The sequence below is a fragment of the Agelaius tricolor genome, unplaced genomic scaffold (assembly GCF_023055355.1).
Source record: "Agelaius tricolor isolate 1412-34295 unplaced genomic scaffold, bAgeTri1.0.p SCAF_25, whole genome shotgun sequence".
Lineage (NCBI taxonomy): Eukaryota > Metazoa > Chordata > Aves > Passeriformes > Icteridae > Agelaius > Agelaius tricolor.
The window spans coordinates 6,463,925-6,490,281 of NW_027269285.1; the positions used below are offsets into that span (position 1 = coordinate 6,463,925).

General features: G+C 44.5%; 1 protein-coding gene across 9 annotated transcripts in view; it reads right to left on the bottom strand.

Moving 5' to 3' along the window:
• CUX1 (cut like homeobox 1) overlaps positions 1-26,357 on the bottom strand; it is a 276,733-nt gene that overhangs the window by 95,767 nt on the left and 154,609 nt on the right. For all 9 annotated transcript variants that reach the window (XR_011682422.1, XR_011682420.1, XR_011682421.1 and 6 more), the window contains exon 9: positions 9,649-9,697. Coding sequence is in view for 6 of the 9 variants with exons in the window: in XM_071448039.1 (XP_071304140.1) it covers positions 9,649-9,697 (49 nt within the window). In the remaining 3 variants the exon portion in view is untranslated. The remainder of the gene's footprint in view (positions 1-9,648; positions 9,698-26,357) is intronic.

The window sequence follows — 26,357 nt, forward strand, 5'->3', positions numbered from 1 at the left end:
GTGTAACTTAACTGGATCCATGGATTTGGGCTGGGAGGGACCTTAAATCTCATCTCATTCCACCCCCTGCCAGGGCAGGGACACCTTCATTACTCCAGGGTGCTCCAAGCCCTGTCCAGCCTGGACTGGGGCAATTCCAGGGATGGGGCAATTCCAAGGATGGAGCAATTCCCCAGGGATGGGACATTCCAGGAATGGGGCAATTCCTCGGGGATGGGGCACTTCCAGGGATGGGGCACTTCCAGGGGTGGAGCAATTCCAAGGATGGGGCAATTCCCCAGGGATGGGGCATTCCAGGGATGGGGCACTTCCAGGGATGGGGCATTCCAGGGATGGGGCACTTCCAAGGAGGGAGCAATTCCCCAGGGATGGAGCAATTCCCCAGGGATGGGGCAATTCCAGGGATGGGGCACTTCCAAGGAGGGAGAAATTCCCCAGGGATGGGGCAATTCCCCAGGGATAGGGCAATTCCCAGGAATGGGGCATTTCCAAGGAGGGAGCGATTCCAGGGATGGAGCAATTCCCCAGGGATGGGGCAATTCCCAGGAATGGGGCATTTCCAAGGAGGGAGCGATTCCAGGGATGGAGCAATTCCCCAGGAATGGGGCATTTCCAGAGATGGGGCACTTTGAAGGATGGGGCAATTCCAGGGATGGGGCAATTCCCAGGAATGGGGCACTTCCAAGGAGGGAGCGATTCCAGGGATGGAGCAATTCCCCAGGGATGGGGCAATTCCAGGGATGGGGCACTTTGAAGGATGAGGCAATTCCAGGGATGGGGCAGTTCCCCAGGGATGGGGCACTTTGAAGGATGGGGCAATTCCAGGGATGGAGCAATTCCCCAGGGATGGGGCAATTCCCCAGGGATGGGGCATTTCCAGGGATGGGGCACTTCCAAGGAGGGTGCAATTCCAGGGGATGGGGCATTTCCAGGGATGGGGCAATTCCTCAGGGAGGGGGCAATTCCAAGGATGTAGCAATTCCAAGGATGGGGCACTTCCAGGGATGGGGCAATTCCCCAGGGATGGGGCATTCCAGGGATGGGGCACTTCCAGGGATGAAGCAATTCCCCAGGGATGGGGCAATTCCAAGGAGGAAGCAATTCCAGGGATGGGGCAATTCCAGGGATGGGGCAATTCCAGGGATGGGGCAATTCCCAGGAATGGGGCACTTCCAAGGAGGGAGCAATTCCCCAGGGATGGGGCAATTCCCCAGGGATAGGGCAATTCCCAGGAATGGGGCATTTCCAAGGAGGGTGCAATTCCAGGGATGGAGCAATTCCCCAGGGATGGGGAAATTCCAGGGATGGAGCAATTCGAAGGATGGGGCAATTCCTCAGGGATGGGGCACTTCCAAGGAGGGAGCGATTCCAGGGATGGGGCAGTTCCCCAGGGATGGGGCACTTTGAAGGATGAGGCAATTCCAGGGATGAGTCAATTCCAGGGATGGGGCAATTCCCCCGGGATGGGGCACTTTGAAGGATGGGGCAATTCCCCAGGGGATGGCACACAAAGAAAGCCCCAGGCACTGCCAAGGGAGTCAGAAATCCAAGCCAATCCTGGGGCAGGGTCTGTGGCAGCCTTGGTGCAGTGCAGGAGTGGAGGCAGGATGAATTCCTGTGGGAACCCAGGACACTCCTCTGGCTGCCCTGGAGGACTCAAGACCCTGCCAGGGGGCTCAGAGACCTTGGCCCAGAGCCCAAGACCCCTTTGCCTTGGATTTTGACCCATGGAGCAAATTACCACCTTTATATGAGGAATTACAAGTCAAGAGAGTTTAAGCAGAATAACAGTTAGTTTGTCATGGGGTGAAAAATAGATTTTTGGGGTTTTAGAATGGAGGCTCGGGGTCCCAAGATGGAGGAATTTGGGTGTATCCTGTCCTTCTTCTTTCTTCTTCCTAACCTCCATGTTCTGGGTGATGCTGGCACTTTTGGATTGGTTTAAGGTAGGAACTCACTGTCTAACATAGGTGATAGGTGTTGGGAAGTTATTGTAAATAATGTGCAGGTAGTTTTTAGTGTAAAAGATAACACCAGTGTGCCTCATCCCGACCTGGCAGACAGACCTCAGTGGGTCAGAGAAAGAATTTTATAGATAAGAAACAATAAACAACCTTGAGAATGAGACCAGAAGAGCTCTGACTCCTTCTTTGACAGACAGGCTGGGAAAAGAGACTTGGACCTATCTCAGAGTGACTGTGACCAGCAGAGATTCTGAGAAATTCCCTTCCTGATGGAAGTGCAGAGCCAAGGATGCCTCATCAGGGCTGTGGTGGCCACAGCAAACCCTCCCCCTGAGCATCAGCACCACCTGTATTGTGCTGCACTTGTGCTGCTGAGCGAAAAGGGGAATTTATTCCATCTGCTGCTCAAAACCATACATATTTTATGGCAATCTCACTTAGCAGGAATATCTTTTCGAACCATTTTCCAATGTGATTTGTTGGAGACAGGAAGGTGCCACACACAAGGAAATAAAAAATAATCTTGAGAGCAGCATTTCTGCTAAAACACCCTGGTGAGGTTTTCTTTCTCCTTTTATAGCAGACACAGTTTTATGTATTTTAGTGGCAGTTTGGCTCCAAAAACTGCTTAAATTCACCAACTCTTCCTCTACAGACTTTAAAACCCAACACTACATTTCTGTGGAATAAATGATATTGATCCAGTCTAGATTCTTTAATAAAAGCTGCTATATTTTAGAAAGTACACTTTTCTTGATTTATTGGTATTAGAAGTTTCTATATTTGACTTTCTTTCCCCAGAAAAAAATAAGAACTAGAAATCTGGGAGCACTATCAGCACTGTGAAGATGGAAAGAAAACCAATGGAAACATCTGGCTTTTCCAAAGGGATAACAGAAGAAAAAATAAATTCATTCTTCTTCTATAGCTTACACAACATAGTCCACACACACACACAAAAAAGTCTCATGATTTCTTTCACTTACCACTCTCAGAATCTAAGGGCACCTATACTTGAGTCTGCTTTTCAAATCAATTTCCTCCTCTTTCAGATTAAAATAAAATAACCCAGGAGCAAACAGCCCTAACCAAAGTTCTTCTCTTTTTGTTTTAAAAGTGAAAAAGCACCTTCTTCTCTGCAGGAAGCTCAAATTACAAAGCCCATTAGATTTTAATTATTTTAAACTATGTGATCAATGTATAAAGGCAGAAAAGAGTTCTGGACACATCAGTGACTCAAAGCCACAAATTCAGACTCAGTATTAAAACCTTAAAACGAGCCCAGCTGTAATTAAAAAAATTAAATATATTTATATTAAATATATTTAAATATTCAAATATATTTAAATATTTCTGTTTTCACAACCTAGGAATTATTCTTCCCAAAAAAACCCTCTGTTTTTCTCAGGCACAACTGGATGATTCCAGGTTTCTGGATGAAGTACAGAAACAGAACAATAATTCATTTGAATAAATTTTTTGTCCCAAAAGATTCGTGACTTTGCTGCCATAAACACTGGGAAGGTGTAAACTTGAAAAGGTACAGGAAAGTGCTAACCATAAATATTTGTCTAAAATAAACATTCACACAACTGTAACTGCTGTGAATGCAGAAATGTATACTGGAGCTTCATTAACTTCCCCTGATTGGAAATTAGAATATTCTGGGAATCAAACAATAAAAAATTCAAAGATGCTGTATCCCAAACTATGATAAATCATTTATTTTGACAAGTACGGGTAGTTTAGTTTTAATTATTTATTCTTATACTTCGTAGCATATCAGAAAATATGCAGTGATTTATTGTGCAAAATGAAATCTTAATAAAACTAGTCCCTTCACCAAACTACAGCATTATTAAATCTTCATGGAAAAGCAGGGGGAACTCTGGGTTATGTTATCAAGTTTTGTCATTGAGCTGCTGGGTTAATAAAGTGAAAAGGAGCCCTTCCTATTGTATTGGATTTATTGTGCCCTCAGTAGGAACTGAGCCCCAGAGTTCCACAGGCCTGGGCATGAGCAGAGGATGGAGCAGGGCATGGACAGGGATGGACAGGGATGGACAGGGATGGACAGGCATGGACAGGGATGGACAGGGATGGACAGGGATGGAGCAGGGCATGGACAGGCATGGACAGGGATGGACAGGGATGGACAGGGATGGAGCAGGGATGGAGCAGGGATGGAGCAGGGATGGACAGGGCATGGACAGGGATGGACAGGGATGGACAGGGATGGAGCAGGCATGGACAGGGATGGACAGGGATGGAGCAGAGCATGGACAGGGATGGACAGGGATGGAGCAGGGATGGACAGGGATGGACAGGGATGGACAGGGATGGACAGGGATGGACAGGGATGGAGCAGGGATGGACAGGGATGGACAGGGATGGAGCAGGGCATGGACAGGGATGGACAGGGCATGGACAGGGATGGACAGGGATGGACAGGCATGGACAGGGATGGAGCAGGGATGGACAGGGATGGACAGGGATGGAGCAGGGATGGACAGGGATGGACAGGGATGGACAGGGATGGAGCAGGGATGGACAGGGATGGACAGGGATGGAGCAGGGATGGACAGGGATGGACAGGGATGGAGCAGGGATGGACAGGGATGGACAGGGATGGACAGGGATGGGCATGGACAGGGATGGACACAGATGGAGCAGGGATGGAGCAGGGCATGGACAGGGATGGACAGGGATGGACAGGGATGGACAGGGATGGAGCAGGGCATGGACAGGGATGGACAGGGATGGAGCAGGGATGGAGCAGGGCATGGACAGGGATGGACAGGGATGGAGCAGGGATGGACAGGGATGGAGCAGGGATGGAGCAGGGCATGGACAGGGATGGACAGGGATGGACAGGGATGGACAGGGATGGAGCAGGGATGGACAGGGATGGAGCAGGGATGGAGCAGGGATGGACAGGGATGGAGCAGGGATGGAGCAGGGATGGACAGGGATGGACAGGGATGGACAGGGATGGACAGGGATGGAGCAGGGATGGAGCAGGGCATGGACAGGGATGGACAGGGATGGACAGGGATGGAGCAGAGCATGGACAGGGATGGACAGGGATGGACAGGGATGGACAGGGATGGACAGGGATGGAGCAGGGATGGAGCAGGGCATGGACAGGGATGGACAGGGATGGAGCAGAGCATGGACAGGCATGGACAGGGATGGACAGGGATGGAGCAGAGCATGGACAGGGATGGAGCAGGGATGGAGCAGGGCATGGACAGGGATGGACAGGGATGGACAGGGAAGGACAGGGATGGACAGGGATGGACAGGGATGGAGCAGGGATGGACAGGGATGGACAGGGATGGACAGGGATGGAGCAGGGATGGAGCAGGGATGGAGCAGGGCATGGACAGGGATGGAGCAGGGCATGGACAGGGATGGACAGGCATGGACAGGGATGGACAGGGATTCTGCACCATGGCTCTCCTGAGCCTGGACATGATGGAATTGCACCTTTCACCCTCCAAAGGGGGTGGCTTCAGACCCTACACCCCTCCTAAAGCCCCATGGCAGGAGCCAACAGCTCCCCTCCAGGCAGCTGCAGCTGGACCAGACATTTAATGCACTATTCTTGTCTTTTTTTATATAAAAAACCCTCTCAAGACTTTCTAAGGGAAGGGTTCCACCCACATCACCCTCACAGGGGGTGTATCTTGGTGTACTCTGATCCCTGCCAGCCAGAATGGAGCAGCCCTGCCACAAAACCCCACTCAAGATCGTGGATTAATGGCACTGAGCACCTGGATGAGCAGCTGGGAAAAAAGGAGCTGTCACCTCCCCTCATCTGCAGCACCCAGTGAGGGATTAATTTCTCTCACTGTTGTGTTTTGTGGGAAAATTCAGTTTACACCTTGTGTTAATGACACAATGGAGAGGGAGGGAGCTTTGTGGTCACTACACCTCCCTCTCTCTGAGCAGAAAATTGCAAAGCTCACTGGCATTTAAAGGCAATTATTCTGATGAGGCACTAATTTGTTCTGGGGTTGGTATGAAGCAAAGTAGCCCAGAAAGCTCCTGCATGAAAAAACTTGAGGATCCAAGTGAGAAAAAAAACATTGGGAGAAGAAAGGAGATGGAGCTGAAGATAAGAATGGTCCCTGCTTCACCCCACAAGACACAGGGCTGGGGGCCACAACATCAGCTCTGTCCCTGTGGGTTTGATCATTTTTATGGACACCTGGCCCAAAGTCAGGGGGCACATCCACCCCCCTGTTCCCTGGGGAGGGAAGGGAAGCCAGAGAGGAACAGCAAGGGAAGCTCTGAAGTGCCAGCTCTGGATTTAAAAAGGGAGATAACTGGGAAAGGCATTTTCAAGAAATGTCAGATATATAAAAATTTACACCAATTTCTTTTTCTCATTATTTTTTAGTGGAAATATGTAAATCTGTGCTCTGAATCTCAGTCATTTGGGTCAGTGCTAATTCCAGAGCAGCAAAACATCACATCCACATCAGCAAGGCAGTCCCTGAGCAAAGCAGGAGTCGTGCTGAGCACTACTCTTTAAAGGTAGCCTTAATAATGGGGAATGAGCACTTACTGAAATGGTAAAAGGAAATGTTAATTTAACTATTAAATACATAATTAGGTTAAGTACTTGTTTCTGCAATTGTAACACTTCAGCCTGATGCAAACTCACTTTCTGGCCTGTGCAATAGATTTAATTTCTTCCAGTAATTTTTTTTTTATCAGCTATGAAGAGGTAAAACACAGGAATTGCTGCTAGAAAGATTAGATAGAATTCATCCAAGTGCTTTATAAAGGTAAAGCATCACACAAGGCAAAGACTCTGTGGGCAGCAAATGAGCTGAGGCACTGCAGCAGCTCCTGCTCCTCTCCAGGTGAACCTGCCCTTCCCTTCTGCAGCTCCTACATGGCCACAGGGTCCCTTGTGTCCCTTTGTGTCCCTCCTGGGGACACCAAGACAGCACAACAAAGACATGGAACTGTTGGAGCAATTCCAGAGGAATTCCATGGAGCTGCTCCAGGGCTGGGAGAGCTGGGGGTGCTCCCCTGGAGAAGAGAAGCTCCAGGAAACCTCAGAGTCCCTTGCAGGGCCTGAAGGGGCTCCAGGAGAGCTGGAGAGGGACTGGGGACAAGGATGGAGGGACAGGACCCAGGGAATGGCTCCCACTGCCAGGGAACAGGGATGGATGGGATATTGGGAAGGAATTTTTGGCTGGGAGGGTGGGGAGGGCTGGCACAGGGTGCCCAGAGCAGCTGGGGCTGTCCCTAAGGCCAGGCTGGACAGGGCTTGGAGCAGCCTGGGACAGTGGGAGGTGTCCCTGCCATGGCAGGGCATGGGACTGGATGAGCTTTAAGGTCCCTTCCAACCCAAACCATTCCATGATTCTGTGATTTGGGTGCTGTGGCTTCTCCTATGGTTTTTTGGGTTTTTTTGAGCTGCCTCAAGCTGCTAAACCCACAGGGAACAAACCCTTCATCCCAAATCCCAGGATTTCCTGCACTTGCTGAGCTCAGTGAACCCCCAGTGAAGGACCCCCAGGTGCCAGAGCTGCTGCTTGGGAGGGGATGGAACTACAGCAGCCAGAGGGGGAGGAGGAGGAGAGGAAGATGAGGAAAAATGAGACAGAATCCCCTCCTCTGGCCTTCCAACAGCTCAGATGAACAGCATGCTGGTTTTATGTACAGGCAGATTTTGCAGAATAATAACCAAACTAGGGGTTATGCACATCAGCAGTTGTAAATTTTACCTAATTACAAGAAAAGCACCACAATGAAGTAAAAAAAAAACCCCCAACCTCCATGGCAGCTTTGTATCAGTTAGATAGAAAAATAGCATTTCTAGATAAATAGGTATAATCCATTTTTGGAGACAACAAGGAATTTAGAAATACTGTTCTTTAACTATAGCCCCCTTTAGACTGAGGGAAAAAAAACCAACTGCTGGGTAAATCATTGCAAAATGTACTGCCTTTACAAAAATCACAAAATAATTCTACCAAAACATTTTTAACACCTACATAATTTCTAAAAAGTCTACATATTTCCAAATAATTACTAGCACTTTCATAAATATTTAATGCTGTCTACAAAAGTTCTTTGACAGAACTAAAAACCCACTGTACAAACACCAGTTTGCTTTTACTGACTAAATAATCAACTCGACAACTTACAAATATGATTTTGGCTTCATTAAAACATTAAAATGCTGGAATGTGTCCAGGGAAGGGAATGGAGCTGGGGAAGGGTCTGGGGTACCAGGAGTGACTGAGGGAGCTCAGCCTGGGGATAAAGAGGCTCAGGGGGGACCTTCTCCCTTCCCAAAACTCCCCTTTAGGTGAGGGCTGGGCTCTGCTCCCAGGTTACAAGTGATAAGACCAACGAGCAAACAGCCTCAGGATGCTCCAAGGGAGGTTTAGGTTGGATATCAGGGAAAATCTTTTCACTGAAGGGGTTGTTCTGCCCAGGGCACTGGTGGAGTCCCCATGCCTTGAGGGATTTCAGTCCCTGGGGATGTGGGTCAGTGATGGCCTTGGCAGTGCTGGGTGATGGTTGGACTGGGTGATCTTGGAGGGCTTTTCCAGTGGAAATGATTCTGTGATTTGTATTTTTCCAGTTTTCCAAGAACTAATATAAAAGCCAACAGCACTTGCTGCAGCCTTGACAGCTGCAGCAGGGGAGTGTGGGGGCTGAAAGCTGATCTGGCAAAAGGGAAAAGACAAAACAAAACAGCAGCTGGAGCAGGGGGTACATTTTCAACAGGATCAGTGACCTGGTCTGGCTCACACCACCACTGCTGACAGCAGGAGCCAGGCAGGGGAAGGAGCTGCCACTATTCCCCCTGGAAGGAGGGAGCTGCTCCAAGGCAAACTCCTTGTGGATTATAAATCCACAGCCTGGGAGATTGGAGATTGCAATCTCTGGTGGTACCTGGCAGAGAGATTAGTGAAGCTCACTGATAAGCAAATCCTGGCTGAGGTTTCCCTCAGTGGAACCAGCAGCCAGTGGCCTGTGGAATTTCCATTCTCATGGAATCCATAGACATCTCCTCCACCACCTCACTCACTCAGAAGGGTTCTCTGCATGGCTGCTGGGTTTGGGTTTGTTAAAACTCAGTGTTTCTGCCACTTGTGTCAGGAGTGTGTGCACTGAGAGGGGTGGCCAGAGAGACATTTCACAGCCCCAATTAATATCTACAGGAACAAATGGCAATTTCTTTGTGGTCCTACATAGAAAGAACAGTCTGATCCAACCCTTGCTAAAAATTAACATGCCAATAAAACATAGCAGAAAAGGAAGGGGGAAAAGAAGTCTGGAGAAGTCCCCACACCTGCAGTCCTGCCACAGCCACAGAGGACAGAGGTCCTTTAATTTGGACCTGCATGTCTGAGTAGGGGCCAACATGATGGATTTAGAAACATAAAGCCAAGAATAACTACAGTGGAAAACTTAAGTTTAAATTATTAGAAGGTAAATATATGGCAAGCACTGCTCTACTGTGCACACAATCCTTACAGAGCATCCCTAAAGAGCTGTATTTTGCTCAAAATTTGCATATTTTCTTACTCCACACAGTTATGGCTGCAAAATGAATATAAAAGAACTGTCGTGAAATCCAAAAGAGAATGAAAAAAGAATAATCAAAGTCACACTTAGAATTTTATGGAGGATTCATTTAAAATCCTACCTGATTTGCTCTTTCAAGGTCTGTCATGATCATCTCGATTTCATCAGCCCTGGGAGAAGAAGAGAGCAGAAGTTTTGTTATCACACAGAGAATGGCTGCTGCACGAGCTCAGGCACAGCAACAGGCACACAAACACCAATATTTATTGTCAATATTGATTTGTAAAAGGACACAGTAACACTGAGCTCATTTCCTGACTAGGGAGACCCTCTGGAGTTTTCTGGACCACTCTGAAAATCCTTTGCCTGTCCCCCTTTTTGCAATGAAATAGGAAAATTGATATTTGAGCATTTTCATTGGATCTTTGAAGGTCTTGCTCCCCAAAATTCCAGGCAGTGTCATCTTTCCTACATGTAAAGGTGCTTCCCAAGTGATAATTATGGAGAAATCAAAGACTGCAGTTCTTCAGTCAACTCCCCACATATACAAAAGCAACCAGCTACTCTTCTGTTTCAATGTGCCCAGAAGTTTGGTTCTTAATTTGGCTAAAAAAAAAAAAAAAAAAAGAATATCAAGAGGTCAAAGAGACCAAGAAATTCAATTTTACATTACGTGGAAAGGAGGGGTTTTTTGACATGAATTTATCAAACTCTAAATTTAAACCCCTAATGCACTTTGCAAAGCTGAATTGGAAAGTCAAAGGGTTGAGAATTATAGAAATATTCAAGCAAAAAAAGAGATCCTTCAGATCCCTGTGTTAGGGAGCAGCTCCCAGACCTGCCCCTTTAAAAATCAGCATTTTCTAATACTTCACTCACACAAATGGAGCCAATCCTTAAGCAATCTTTTCTTATCTTCATGTTCAATCATGGGCAAATATTTCCCACCCAGGCTCTCACCTGGGAAAGGTACCAGGAGAAAGGGCTGACAGCCCTAAAGAATGTTCTGTATCAATATAATAAGACAGATTATTCTCCTCAGACATTTTGCCTGTCTTGTATGCCTGAACCATATGGAAGCAATAAACACTGTCCTCATCTCCTCTGAACAGCAGCTTTACCAGCAAGTCCTTTTGCAATCTGCCAACACCATAATGTCTGGTTTTTGTTTTTAATCTGTAGCAGATCATTATCAGTAAAAGCTGTGAAATACTGGAATTCCCTTCCTCTGCCCATGCAGAAAAATCAGGGTTTGTTTTTTTGCTGATTCTCACAGAAGATCCATTTCCCTGTGCAGGTGTTTGTTGGGAAAGATGGTTAATTGAAGTACATCAGGGTTCTGGCACACTCCACACTGGATCATTACAGTGAATATTGACTTATTCCTCAACAGCATTTTAGGCTTTTGGGTGTACACTTAGGGAAATGCAGCAAAAGATCATAATAAGTAAATGTGCATGTATATAAATTAATGGAAAATTATTTTTAATTACAGCCTTTAATGTTGTTGAGGAACCATGAACTGCCTTCTGAAAAGATCTTTTGGACAATAATGGAAAACAGATTAACATGTGTTTTCTTGTGCAGGAGAAGCTAATGTGCTCTCACACTGGCCAGAAATCCTGCACACCATGTTTTGAATTAATAATAAATAATGGTCATTACTTACTGAACTGAACTGAACAACCACTGCCTGGGCAAAAAAAGGATTCAAGGGAGAAGCCACAAGCCTGACCCAGGCACATTAACATCAGCCTGCAATAACACTTTCCATCTCTTTAGCCTCTGCAGTTGTGAAACATCTTTTGTTTTAGACTCCAGGCCCCAAAAAACTTATTAACCCACTTATGGAAATGACAGTATTTCACATGAAAAAGATGTCCCAAAGCCCATGCAAGTGACCTCACTGTATATCTGGAACAGAGAGAAGAGGGAAGAAAGCATCCCAACACACTAAAAAGATGCTTCCCAGCATTTCACAAATATTTTTAGCCAGGATAGTTTAAGGATCCTCTTTATACAAGCTTCTGCATTCAGGCTCAATTTATGTGTGAATGCCTCAGGTTATATGGAGCCAGTAAATGATGTCTGGGTTATGTCAGAGAGCAGAGCTGGGAATGTCCCAGCCCACGCTGCCTGCAGAAGCCAATGCAGCTTCCTCTCCTTCTCTGGAGGCTGGGGAGAACACTCAAATCCCTGCATTTCCACCCAAACAGGGGGGCAGGTACCAGCCAAAGGTCTGGAACAACACAGCACCTGGGAGGAGTGAAAGGCTTGGAAGCAAGAACTCCTGGGATTGAGAGAGGGAGATTGCAAAGGTGGGGTTTGAGCTCAGCCAGGGAAACTCTCTTGTTTCTGGCAGAAAGGGAGATGGCTCTGATGGAGAAAAGATGAGTGGGAAGGGGGGGAAGTGAGAGAGAGTCTGCACAACCCCAGGACCTTCAGCCACCTTGAAAGGGGCAAGGAAAGGAGAGCCAAGGGTCAGGGAACTGGAGAAGACAGAGGAGCAAGGCAAGGAACAGAGGGATATCCAAGGCCTGGATATGCCCTTTGAGAGGGGCTCAAAAGAGCACTAAAGCTCAAGAGCACTAAACTCAAAAGCACCCTGAGCCAGAGGAAAGGTGGTGGCTGCCAGGGGAACACAAGATGGTGATGGAAAAATAAGGTAAAAAGACTCAACACTGCATTTAAAATGGAGAGAAATATTAATACTGGTATTTGTGTCCCATTTTGGCCGGGGTCAGGATTTAAGAGCTCTATTACAGCACTGGGATACACAGCCAATTACAAAAAAAAAGCAACTGAGGATATAGAATGCCATAAAAATGACATTTGTGCCCTTCAGCGTGCGCAGATAATTCTGACTGAATCCAGTAAAGTGTCAAACTGCAGCCAAAGGCAAAATTGTCCCTTTGTCCTTGTACCCAGACACACCAGCTGACTGATCCTCAACTCCCCTTTCCCTCCTACATTTTTTTCTCCCAAGCTTTCCAGCACACCTAATAAAAGGATGCAACATCTCCAAAAAAAATTCAAGTAAACATCTCCAGCCTAGAGTCTGCACACGGATGGAGGGTAATGCTGCAACCATAAATGCTATCTTTAAGTAAAGTAATGAATTAAATTACTCTGTATTCTTTCCTAGCACAAGTGTCAACAGCATTCAAGAGAATCTTCAAAAGGAATTCAGGCTTTTCATTTTAAAAGCTCAACTACCACATCAGTAGCTGGCACTCAGCAGCCTAAAATCACTTATTTGAGAAAGTCTCTAATAGCTGCATTCACTGTTTGCTTAGCACAAGTATTTATTATAAAATAAATTACAGTTCTCACACCTTTTATGCACTCACAGAAACAACCTGCATTGATTTATTGTTTACAAAGGACTGTGTCAAATTCAGACCTGTCAGACACGAGGCAGCTCTGCTTGGCTCACTGAGTGAGTCCCACACAGGTCATTTTTGATGTGTTCACCCTCTGCTACATTTGCTCATTTTCAGCCCTTCCTATTTCCATATTCCTCTTTATTTCAATAGAACAACTTGGCAGGCAAAGCATCATCCAGCTCTGGGCTTGTCCTGCAGGCTTGCACTGAAAATCTGATGGGAATCTTGAAGGGAACTTGGAAGGGACCTTGGAAAATCACTTTGTTCCAGCCCTGCCATGGCAGGGACACCTTCCACTGTCCCAGGGGGCTCCCAGCCCCAATTTCCAGCCTGGCCTTGGGCACTGCCAGGGATGCAGGGGCAGCCCCAGCTGCTCTGGGCACCCTGTGCCAGGGCCTGCCCAACCTCACATGGAAGAATTCCTTCACCTAATCAACAAATTTGTGGTTATCCAGAATCTATTTGTGACCAAAGTCACCCCATGTGAACTAAGCTGACTCTTAGGAACCAGAGATCTGATTATTTCACTTTTTACTTTCTTTATTCCTGAAGGAACACACACACACTTTGGCCCCTCATGAGTGTCTCAATTTCCCCATCACCCCAAGAGATGAAGGCAAGGAGAAAAGTTCTTTCTTCAGACAGACACAGAGAATGAGAGTAATTAATAACAAGGAGATATTTTGCTACACTGATTTTTATGGTGGGTTACACCAGATTTCCACATTGCAACCCAGCATTAATCAGGGTTTGGTCAAGGGTGATACTTTGTAAATATTAACACAGATCATGAGAAAAAGAGTGGGGAAAATCTGTTTTCAGGAATAAATGTTATCTACCCAGTGTTTTTGCATTCCACAGATAATATAATCATTTATCTGATCCAGTTTCTTGTAATCTCCGTGGTAGAGGAAAAGTAATCATGTAAGCAAGACAGTTCTTCAGGGTGTATTACAGCTTGTTCTAAGTTTCAACACTTTCAGACTAAGGAATTTAGGAAATCAAATTTTAAGCCCAAGCATTTGGAGCTACAAAATCAGCATCACCATGTAAAAGGAATCTGAACTGTTGGAACAGCACGACCATGCAATATTCTATTATTTCTTCTCTCAGTACTGTGTTTGAAGTGAGAAACAAAATGCATTAAAAGCTATGGATTTTACAAGGTATAAGCTTTTACCAGTCATGAAACAGCCCTCAAAGCTAACATGCCATCTATAAAAAACAACTTAAGGAGCTGGGAAAAAAAACCCAAACCACCCCACTTTTCAATTCAATTGCTTTGGGGAAATCAAAAGTGCAGAAAGGCTTGATTTTCATTTTAAGATCAAGAAAACAGATTAGGTTTGAAGAGCATAACAAGTCAGCAAATTCAAGGGTTGGTAACAGGGAAGAAGCTCAGTTCCTCTTCTAAATAAAATTAAATCAGATGAAAACCCTCAACACCACAAAGTTATTCACGTGCAAGCAAGAAGAATCTGGACTTCATGATTAAAACCCAGTTGATCCAAGCCCTTCATTTAGCTCCTAGCTTAAAGAGGCAGAAACAATTCCTTTTTTATTAACATGACAAGTGAATGGTTTGCCAAATCTTGTGGCTACAGCCCCCTAAACATTCAAACTTACTCAACCTTGAAGGAAACTGCTGTTGGATTCTTTATACATGGAAGGACTGAAAAATACAGATGACACTTTGGAAATTGCAGTCAGTGGCGTGGCCAAGAAACTTCCCTACCAGGGCAGATTAATACTTTGGTTTGGCAAAAAACAAACAACATTTTTTTTTTCCCACACATTTGTTTTCTTTAAAAACATGTAAAAGTTTACTAGTCAGAGCAAACGGTATATGGAGCCAGTGGGGCTTGTTAAAATGTTCTAATTACCCAAACATTTACGCAGGCAATTTCAAACTAAAAGCAGACATTATCAACTAATGTGCATTTATGTTTAATTAAGGGGAAAAAAAAAGAAAAATCCTCCTTGTAACGTATATCTGTGATCAGCATAGAGCAGATTTTGGCCAAATTAGGTAAACAGCTCAGCCTCTTAAAATTACAGGCAGTGTAACCCAGCACTTGGCCAGCACAAGGCAAAAAATGTGAGGTTATTTGGGATATCTGGGAAGGGAAGAAAAGAAGAGCAGGGGCCAAAGCATTTAAAGAAAGGGGAAAAAAAAAAAAAGAGCAAAAGGCAGCGCAGTGAGGTTTTTTTCAGGTTTCAATGAAATTTTTATCAGGGAAGGTTCCTGGTTGTAGGAATTTCGGATCACTAAACAATGGCAGAATTGCCTGCAGCCCAATGATCACGGCATTCACTCAGGGCACAAGAGCATTCCAGCATTTGAATATTCAATTTTACTTTTTCTTTAAGCAGAGCAGAGGGAAGACAAATTCCCTACCCACATTCAAACCACTTCCTAAGCTCTGCTGTGGATGCCCTCATCTAATCCCTGCTCCTCAGTGACCTGCCCAGGTGCCCAGGATTTGTTGCCTAATTTCTAGGAAAGAAAAAAACAACAATCACTTTCCTAGAAAGTTTCCAAAGTAAGATAATATAAAAAACCCACTAATTTTATTTTTTGGCATTTTTTGAGTATCACTATACACACATGTACATGTTTTTTAGAATTCATAATTATTCCAATCCAACAAACATCCACAGAGGATAAATTCACCTTTACTGCCAGTACAAGATGGAATAATAGGCAGAAGGGTTGTACTAAGAACAAAATAAAAAGTGATTTCAGCATAACATGTCAAAGGGGAAGATGTCACACACCTTTTAGTGCTAAGTTCTCAAATCTACTTTTCAAATTGCAAGAGCTATAGGTTAATATTTTCTTTCAGAGCAACCCCCTAAGGATCTTCAGATCAGATAATCCTTTTTCCAGTGTCATATAAATCCAGGCCTCTTGTAAAAGAATTTCTCTGTTCAGGGATTCATAAATCCACCAAGTTTAGTAATGAACTGGGTGTTTCCTTTCCTAGGAACTCAATTGAAGGGAAAAAATCCCCTCTCTGCTAAGCAGTGAGAGACTGGAGGCTTTAAATGGAGAGATCAAAGGCAGGCTGGGTTCAGGTGCTCTGGTGATTACACCCAACGTCATCTGCACTAAGCTGGGAGTGGGAAATGTCCACTGGACACTGCCCAGACCCCTCTGTGCAGACACCCTGCACTAAATCAAGTTCCTCCCTTGGCAAAAAGCAGAGAGAGCCAAGGCTTTTCCCATCTTTTTTTGTTGTTTTATTAGAATTCATCCTGGTTTCCTCTCGCCGCCCCCACGCGCAGATCCAGGCTGGGGAAATAAATCTCAGGGAGAGATTCCTCATTAAGCACACCAGGATCAAGCAGCCACACCAGCTGCAGGTATGATCTCCAAATAATCCAGGTGAAGGGTGGCAAGTATTCAAATATTCAATATCAAATATGGAAAAAGGTTAAAGAAACTGCTTATAAAGACCAAGATACTGAAAACAAGAATATTCTCAATCACTAGAGAGAAAAGACCCTATAGAATAAATCATCTTTCACTCCATATGGAAAGTCCTCTCCAAGAAAACCTGCCCAGCACTTTGTTTTCTCTTCATGTTTTAAGTCAGGGTTTCAAGGATAAGACAATCATGTTTGCAATTAGAAAGTTTTAAAGACAACAGAAATCAGCTTTATTCCAGTGATACACAAGGGAGCAGTTTCTAAAGATCATCAGTGTTGTCTTAATCATTTCTGGAGAGAAATTGATATGACTGACATTAATTGATATGCTCAGTAAAAGGCAAAGAGGAAAAATAAGAATTATATGTAACAGACAGCATCAAGTCACAGCACCCCAGAGCTGTAATTCCCACAGTGTCACACACACACAACCTTGGCACACTTGGCAAACCAGAGAACACTTAATGTAAGCAGCTGGAAGAAAGAAAAGATGTATTGCTTGGATTAAAAAAAACCCCAATATATAAACAGATGATCCATCTTTTTTATTTGATGGCAATACTATTTTCTTATGTGGCACATATTTGCACATGCTGCACCATGGCCAGTATGAATTTTGGCTCCCCACACTGTTCAAGCCTTCATTTAAAAACCTCTGACTCAGCTCTCATTGTGTTACTCTCTCCCTAAGAACAGATCTCTTGTGAACTCCATGACCAGCAGTCATGCTGCCCATCACAAAAAGGAAAAGAAATGCAATAAATCTTTATTTTCCTGATCAGATATTTTTCTTCTACAGTGTGCTTTTGCTTCACCCTGCAAAGCCCTGTGAGCAGCATTAAAGTCAGAAATTAACAGTGTCCAGATTTGGATCATTCTGGGTTTCCTCCTATCTCAGAGCACTGATCCCAATCCTTTGGGCCACAGAGGAGTTCAAAGAAGGTGCTGAAACTCAAGACAATTTTTGCACCTGAAATTTGCAGAAAGAAATAATCTTGTCTAAAAATCCATTTCCACCAACTTGTGAGGGAGCTGGTGGGAAATCTGGAGCCTCTGGAGCTGTGGGCAGGTTCTGCTGCAGGTGCTGCACTGGGACACAAGCAGAGACCCTGCAACTCCACTCTGCTGTGACCCCTCTGACCTGCCTTTGTGGACATGGAGAACAGCAAGGAAGAACATTCTGCTCTTTAATTTTTCATGCATTTATGCCAGAATCACACCCTCACTGAGGCCCTGAGGTTGAGGTGCTGCAGCAGCACCAGCCCAGCAGATTTGCAGGATGGAGTCCTTGGGGTGGGGAACAAAACCCACAGGTTGTGCCAAGTGTTTGTGCTCAGCTCCAGACAAACATTCCCAGCACTGCCAGCCTGCCCTGGCAAGCAGGAGCCACTCCTGAGGTGACAGAATTTCCTGACAATGTGAGGTGACATGGATGCAGCAAACTCCCAATTTCCTCATGGAACAAATTGAAAGAGCTTTCTGCAATTCCCCTCTCCTGACTTCAGCTGATTCAATAACACAGCAGAATTTAAACACAGGCACCCTTCCCTCTCCCCTCCCTGCACACACAGCATATCAAACCCATGGAATTACTCCTGACTTGGCCTTGAGCAGCCAACATGATGTCAATTTTACATGTTTTATAAAGCAACAGCATGTAGAAAGCAACTCAAATGCAGGTCATATCAAGCATGTGACCCACAGAGCAATCAAAGACTGCCTGAAACTGTCATTCAAGGTTCAATCAGCTTCTTGCAGGAAAAATGAAACATCTGTGGCCCAGAGAATTAAGTTATGTATTGCATAATTCATCTGGTGTCTGCCACAGCAGCCATTTTAATGCTCTAGTGATAAACATGTTTGATTATTTTTGTTTTGTTTCCTGTCGCCTCCATGGTATTTCTATTTATCCACCCATACCACAATGCAGAATGGAGATAACAAATATACAAACCAGTGTTATAGTCAGCTGATAAGATGTGGGAAATCAGCAGCCTTACTAATCACATCAAGGCAAGAGCACTGTAAAACCTTGTGTTCCTGCAACTGTCCTCATTTGGGGTCTTTTGGGTACACTCTGTAGTTAGATTTGCTGATGAAATCATTGTTTCCCAAGGATCCAAACATTTGGATTGAGCTTTAGAGGTTTTTCTATTAGGAAAGCTGCTCTCCTCATACACAAAGCAAGTTCCTTGCTGGTTCCCAGGATTTTCCTACCCTCAGTTCCTTCTGATCCTGACACAAGCAGAACAAATGTGCATCTCACACCAGACACTGGATCCTTTTCCATTCACTTGTTCCACTGGTGGGTTTGTGGTCCACACTGGCACAAACCCTAGTTCACCCTTTGCAAGTCATTTTGGGATGTGATTGTTTTATTAAAGGTAACTTAGTTCACTTTACTCCCAAATCTGTAAATCCTGACACCTTCCCAGCTGCCCTGCACCTCTCTGATTTCCAGAACACCTCCCTGATTTCCAGAACACATTTCTGCAGGGCAGGTGGGCATTTGGAGGCTCTGGGTCCATGCCCTGCTCTCTGGGTGTTTATTCCCCCTGCCAGGAGTTGAGCATTGAGCAGTCTGCTCACAGAGCTTCAGCTGGCAGCTAATTTGTTCCCCAATTAAACATCATCTGAGGGAGATTTAATAGACTTGGGTGATAGTGATTTACTCCAAAAAGCAGCTTTGGACTGGCTGCTGTAAGAAACCAAAGAGCAGCCTCTGAAGTGGGGGAGTCAGGTGGGTTCTGCCCCATTTTTGTGACTGAATCTGTGGGATTCCTGCAGTGAGGAAATCCTCCCTGAGCAGAGCAGCTCTGCTGGAGCAGTTTCACCTGACAGCCAGAGCAGCTTCCTGAGGTGCTGCTGGTGGAGGTGAGTCAGGGATACCAAACATCCTCCCCAAGCCCCAGGCCAAACAAAGCCCTGCTTCCCATGGATTGTTCCCAGAAAGTTGTTCAGACAGCACCTACTGTCCCAATATCAGCTGTGCCACCTGGGCTTTTTTAGCTGCCCCCCATTGCTGCTTCCTCCTGCAACAACCCCCCTCACCCCTGAGTGTCCCCTCTTCACCTCCCACCCACAAATTGTAGAAAATACAGATTAAAGACACTCTCCAGCCGTGGCTGATCAACCTGCAGCCCTCAAATGGGTTCTTTTGCCTGCCTTATTTTTCCTGCCGTTCCCAGCTCCACCAGAGCTCCCCGTGCCGGGGATTTCTAATGCTGTTAATTACTGCCGAAGTCAATCAGCAGCATCCAAGTTAATTTAGGAGGGGAACTGATGAGCTCCAAGCAGGCTGGCAGTAAAACAGAGCACAGGCTCCTGGAAGCTCCATTTCCTTTGGAAACTGGGATAAAAGCTGTGGATGCTGCTCTGCTCCCAGGGCACAGCAGCACAACCTGCCAGGTTTTCAGAACTTGCCCCTTTTTTATTTATTTTCTTTTTTTTTTTAATTTTACTTGAAAAAAACCCCATATAACAAAGTATAAAATAAAAACTTCCTAAAAGAGCAAATCTTATTAATTCTGCTTCTACAGCTTCTACAAGCTCTTTTACAAGTGTTTCTCCAACTAACTAAATAAATAGAATTTCTTTTTATATACAATATTTAATAATATTAATACTAGTATAAGTAGTAATAATTATAGTAGAAGTAGTAGTAGTTTGATATTTCGAAAATAAAGACTCTGCAATAATTTACCTCTTTATACTTATGGAGTTAAAATAGATGATTTAGCCAAAATTAGAAATCTTAATTGCAGGCATCTTAAGTGTCATTCTCTTTTATTGGAATGGCAATATTTTAGATTGAAGAATCAGCAGGAGGAATTGTCTATGCTTTGATTAAAGATCCTCTAAAAATACACACAAATATTTAAATTTACTTAATAATATCACTGCAGTTTCAATGTGTAAAATAAGCACAAATATCTTGTCAAGGATATAGAAGGGATTGCTGGCTTGTTTTGTTTTGTTTTGTTTAGAATCACCGTGTCACATTTGAAAAATCCCTTTAGGTTTTGAGCAGTTACAACCCCAAAATGAACAATCTTCCCTCATATTACACCACTGCCAAAATCACAGATTTCTGTATGTTTGTTTTCTTTAGAGCACAAACAACCTCAAAAAATTGGAGACTGTTCAGAATTTTTACTGTATCAACATTCATATTCCAGATTAATCTTTAGGAGCTCCTTTCCAGAGACACTCAGCATCTCCTCCTTAACCACAGAGAGAGCTGAGGAGCTCAGTAATTTGGAAAAATTAGGTATTGATTGATTTCTGCCCTTATTCCCCTTATTTATTCTGTGCCTTTGTCCATCACTGTAAGAACCCATAAAAGCTTTTCTCTAACTCCCCTCTGTTTATATTCAGTACAACAGCTTTAAGTCAGTTTGAAAATGAGCGAGCACAGGCAGAATTCTGTGTACAGGTGTCAGTGCACAGGCACAGATCAAAGGGAAATTCCTGGTTCCCAGCAGAGCAGTGACAAACCCCAGGGACCTGAACAGGGATCAGGGGAAATACCCCACCCCAAAGCAGGCAAAGGCACAACTGTTCCAATCCCAGCCCAAATCCTCAAGTTCACTGAATTATCTGTGCCTTCACCCAGCCTGAGCTGGTGCTGTGCAGTGTAAGACAACATCCTGCATGGCCTTTTGAAGGATTTATTGCCAGGAAACACAATGAACGTGTCCACCAGGCCAATAATCTCCAATTTACTATTTCTTTCCAAGCTGCTGATGTATGCCTCCAAGCACATAAACCAACAGGCACTCAAACACAACAATATCCTGCTTTCATTGTCAAAGCACCTGTAGCACCTGGACAGTGGTTTATGGCATTATTTAGGCATGGAATCTGCATTAAAATGCAACCTTTTGCCCTTCTCAGTGTAAAGGCCATGCATGTTGTGCAAAAGAAAAGCTCTGCAGTAACACAGCATTAAAAGATGTATTTGAAGGATGCTTTAGGTGCTCTTGGCTTAGAAGTGAACACAGGTGATGTGCCCATTCTCTGTTAGCTCCTCAAGCAAGTTATTTCCTTCTGGCTATTGAAAATAGCATTACATGGTCTTTGATAAAGGCAGCTGATGTCCTTCTATTCAATAAAGGCAATGAAAATTGCAAAAAGCATGATAGAGATGTGTTCATTCCATATTTTGAGTAGGTTTTACTTTTCCCAGGAGCTATGCTGAAGATTAACAACCAGGATGATTGCTGTCTTTATAATAATGTATTCAATTACCAATATGGTTTTTTCTCTTCCCAATTTGTTCCAGCTTTGCTCTGAGTGGAGACACCACTCCTGTCAAATGGCAATCATGTCAGCACTTTGCAGCTTCACTTCAGAGCTAGCAACAGCATCAATCTTGCTGACCCCACTGACAAAGCAGCAAAAAAAATAAAAACAAAACCAGGCAGAAAGAAACAAAGGAGGGAATGTGAGACCACAGAGCAGGGAAAACAAACCAGGGCAAGGAGGACAGGCAGGTGCTGTCCAAACCTGCACAAGTTCATTATCACTTCATGTGGGCAGGGCCTGGGACACTGAGCAACCTCCTGGGCTTTAGAGGAAGGAGCTGCCTCCCTCCCTCTCCTTTCCCTTCACTCTGTGGGACACATCAAAAGCAGGCTCAGCCCCAGAGCCCCCAGGAGCTGGATGACAATTTGGCACTGACCTCTTGCTGTGCTGGAGCTTCCCTCAAGCCTCCTGTGCCAGCAGGTTTTATTTTCACATCACAGCTGAATATTTAACTCTGCTCATTTTTTTCCAACTTTAGCATCCAGTTGTATTGGATTGTGAGGGATGCTCACTAATATGACTGACAGATTGCCTGTCTACACAGAATCCAAACTAGACAGCAAAATTACTTTAAATAGTTCTCCATGGCAAACCCCAACAACACCAGGTATGACTGCAAGCCCTTGGAGGACAACAGAGCAGGATTTTCTAATTTAACCTTTTAAAATGTTATTTGCAGAAATACTTTTCAAATTCTTTATTTCCCTTTCAACAGTTGTTGAGACTTTAAAATGCTGCTGAAATAAAACAGCCTCAGGCTTGAGTAATGCTGTACTCCATGGTAAGGAACTATTTGATTATTCTGTTTTGACAGTTAATAGAACAGATATAGTATTTCTATAGAAGGGGAGTTTGAACTGGAAATATTAGTTTTGTGTTGCTAATGACAATTCCTCAACATTTCTACTACAGCAGAATCCCTGAGTGGATGAAAAGACATCTTTCCTGCATAAACAAACAGCTGTAGGAGAGAAGGGAAGTAAGGAAATGCCAACCAACCTTTTGGACTGGCCTGGTTTTTGCTGCAGGGCTAATTCTGCAACCAACAGGTCCCAGAGCCAGCATTTGCTCAATGAGTAATTTCACCCTGCCCAGAGCCTCAGTGCCAAACACTGTCCCTGCTGCTCCTGGAGCTGGGCAGGTGCAGAGGTAACCCTGTCACCCTGTCTGCTGTCCCACCTGCAGCCAAACTCCTCAGTGTGGCTCCCCTGCCCAGCTGTGGAGCCCCAGGACTGAGCCATGGCTTCAGCTGGGCACTCGTGGAGCAGGAGGCTGGAAGCAGGCACAGCCTGGAGCAGGATGATTCCCCCCTTCTCTTCCCAAAGCACACAGCTTGTGCCAGCACTCCTGTGCTGTGGGAGTAAAACTTTGGAACTTCCCAGAAAGAGCTGGTTTCGTCTTGGCTCAGCTCCTTTTATAGCACTGGCCAGTAAATCATTACTCCAGGGACCCTCAATTTGCTCCTCCAGTGTTGTGCAAACACTGGGGATGGGGCTCTCAGGCTCTGTCTCCCTCCTCATCACCTTCCCTGGTGGCTGCAGCACCTTCCCAAGCCATGGGCTGAAGCTTTCAGCAGGAGTTTATCTGATGTTATAACAGAAATAAAAGGTGTGGGAGGAGAGGTCTGTATGGACAGGATGCACAAATACATTGTAAGGCTCACAAATTCAATCCAGGGATGTTTTTTATTAAATTTGTTCCAAAAAATGGTCAATGATTAAGTCTTCCACAGGCCCTGGCCATATAGGTCATTTAAGGGTACTGAAGACAGCTAAACTTACTCAGTCTCACTGCTATGGAAGTAGAAGGTGCAAGGGATCAGGAATTAACTGGAGACAATGTGAGTGTAAATGATAAATAATAAAGGTTTAGCTCACACAGACACTAGACAATATGTTGACTGAAAAACAGCAACAAAAAGTGCTAAGTTGATGCACCACACACTGCACAGAAGGATTGTTAAACACTGCCCTGGGTGAGGACAGGCACGTGCCTGGCAGGTCCCACCACTGCCAGCTCCCTTGATGGCAAGGCAGTGACAGAAATCAATCCAACAGGCAGCAAGACAAATAAGTCATCTGTATCACAGCTAAAATATGGTGTTGATCAATAACAGAAAATGAACTCGCACTCCTTTGCCAAGAAAATAGATTATTTAATCAGAGTACAGACAGATAGAGATGTTACATAATCAAAAATAGCTCCTGCTGCTATATTTAGTGGCCACTGTCTTTTAGAGAGGAGGGCAAAAGTACACCCATTATCAGCCACCAGCCCTCTGCTGAAATGGTTTTCTGATGAGTTAAGCTGGTCAGACATGCTTGACACCACAATATTGTATATTTAAAACTACAACAACTATGACAGTACAAAGGCAACAAACAGGAAAAAGACAAGGGAGTCACTGCTGTCCTATGGACAGAAATCCTCATGGTTAAAAGGATCAAGTCCCAGCCAGGGCTTATACACCAGGGGATCCCCAGCAGCCATTTCTAACTTGCAGATACCTGGAGTTTTCCTTCAAAGGATGGAACATTAGTACAGCCCATTTGCAGTTTATGACTGGTTGCCTTTCACAGTTATTGCTGTGGTTTCTTAGCAATAACCAGTGGAATTGCAGGAATTTGCAGGACACACAGAAAATCACTGATCAGGACCATCAGCACAGAGCTCATTTGATAGCACTGCAGCCTGCCTGGCCATGGCACAGCTGAGAGAGAGCCTTCCTCCACCCCTGACATCCACAGGCTCTTCATCAGAAGCTCAAAGGAAAGCCTGGCCTTGGATACTCCCCCAGGTGGGAACAACATCACCATCAACAGGATCATCTCTCCCCCAGCTTCCCCACCCAAAAATAAACACTGGGAAAAAGAGTGGCATTAATGCTGAAGCCAAGCACCTCTGGTTGTTTTGGTTTCAGGTATGGAAAAATTCAAGAAAGGCACCAGAAAAAACAGTAGTTAAACTAAGGGCTTCCACCCTTTCACATAAAAGTGGAAGAAAACTCCCTGTTCTGAACTGGAACATGGATAAAAAGAACATTTAGTAGAATAGCCAGTGATTAGCCTTGGTAATCACCATTTATTTTATTGTTTTAGGGTTCAAACCCAACAAGGGATTACAGAAATTGGGATTTGCATGAGGTTTATAGAGCTGCTTCACATGGGTGTGCAGCCAGAGCAGCTCCTGTTTAAAGCAGTCCTGGAAGGTGGTGATTCTGCAGGACCAAAGCTTTGCCATGTATTTTTCCCTGGGATATCCATTTTGCACATCCAAAGGAAGCAAAAACTTCATGAAGACAAAAAACTCTTGGTGAGCATTTTATAGAGATAAGAAAACAAACTGTCTAAGCAGGGATCAAAGATGCTGCTTCAGTGTAAGATACATTAAAGACCCCTCAAATGTTCAGAAAGCCAGAGAGGAAAGAAAGCACTATGCCCATTAATACTACCACTAATAAAAGATAATTATAGCTGGCTCCAAATGTTAACAATTTATTAGTTACAGGATCTAAGTACTGTAAATGACTAATGCAGGCAGCAAATGTATTTGCAGCAGTGTGCAAAACAAAGCCCTTAAAAGTAGAGAGCTCTGGGAAAGGAAGGATAAACTGCTTTATAACATCAGCTCTGAGCACATGACATGAAGAAGGGCTCTGTAATATCTTCCTTTGGTGAGTGGTGACAAGAACATGTCCTTGATTTACCAAGATGATGAAAACCCAATAATGCCTAATTTGGGAGTGTCAGATACCTGCATGATTCCAACAGCAATGTTGGATCTTTACTGTTCTTATCAGAATGATACATGATGGGTGATTTTTATCTACTTGCACAAGAAGTCACAGCATACTTCCAGACTTCATCCATATGAAAAGCCAAGGAAAGACTGCTGATGAATTTAAGTGACTACAAACTGGGATAAGCAACAAAACTGCTGATTATTTACTACCTGAAACCTCCAGGTTACATTCTCCTGCCAGAAATTGTGTTGAGTAATGCTTTCATTCGATTTGCTCACGATGTTCTCTGTTGATGAATATATCTGATTTCATGTAAATGTGATTAAATAAATCAGACAGGGTAAGGCTGTATTGAGTCTCAAGAGGCTCTAATTCAAGATGTGCAATGCTTGCCCCAATAAGCACAACTGAGCTAAACCTTGTGCATTATTACCTTCTTAACCTCAAAAACCCTCTGGTTGCCTCATTGTTGTTAACATGGGTGTAACATCAGATTTGGCATAAATTGCCCACACTGATTCCAAGGTATGTGAGGACTGAAGAGGAAGGGATGGGACATGAAAAGGAGAAATAAAGAAGGTGGGAAGATTTCCTTCAAAACATCTTGACTTCCTTGGAGCTCCCAGCTCCTGGCACACAGAGGGAGCAGGTAACATGGAGTGAGTGCTGGGGCTGACATTTGCAGGTAGCAGAAATCCAAGGGAAGAGCTCTGAAACCAAGGCTGTTGATAATCAGTTGTCTACATGTGATGCTACAAGTCTGATCTTACACAGTACAAGTGTGAGACCCTCACCTGCCACACAGAGCTCAGGTCACACCAATCTCTGAGCAAGGAACATCAGCCAAAGAACAGAGCGAGCCCACACCATATATTCCTTGTAAATTAAAAAAGGCTTTTTGGAAAGGCAGTAGATGCATGATTCAGAAGAGGAACTGTGTCTGCAAGTGGCAATGCTGCCTTG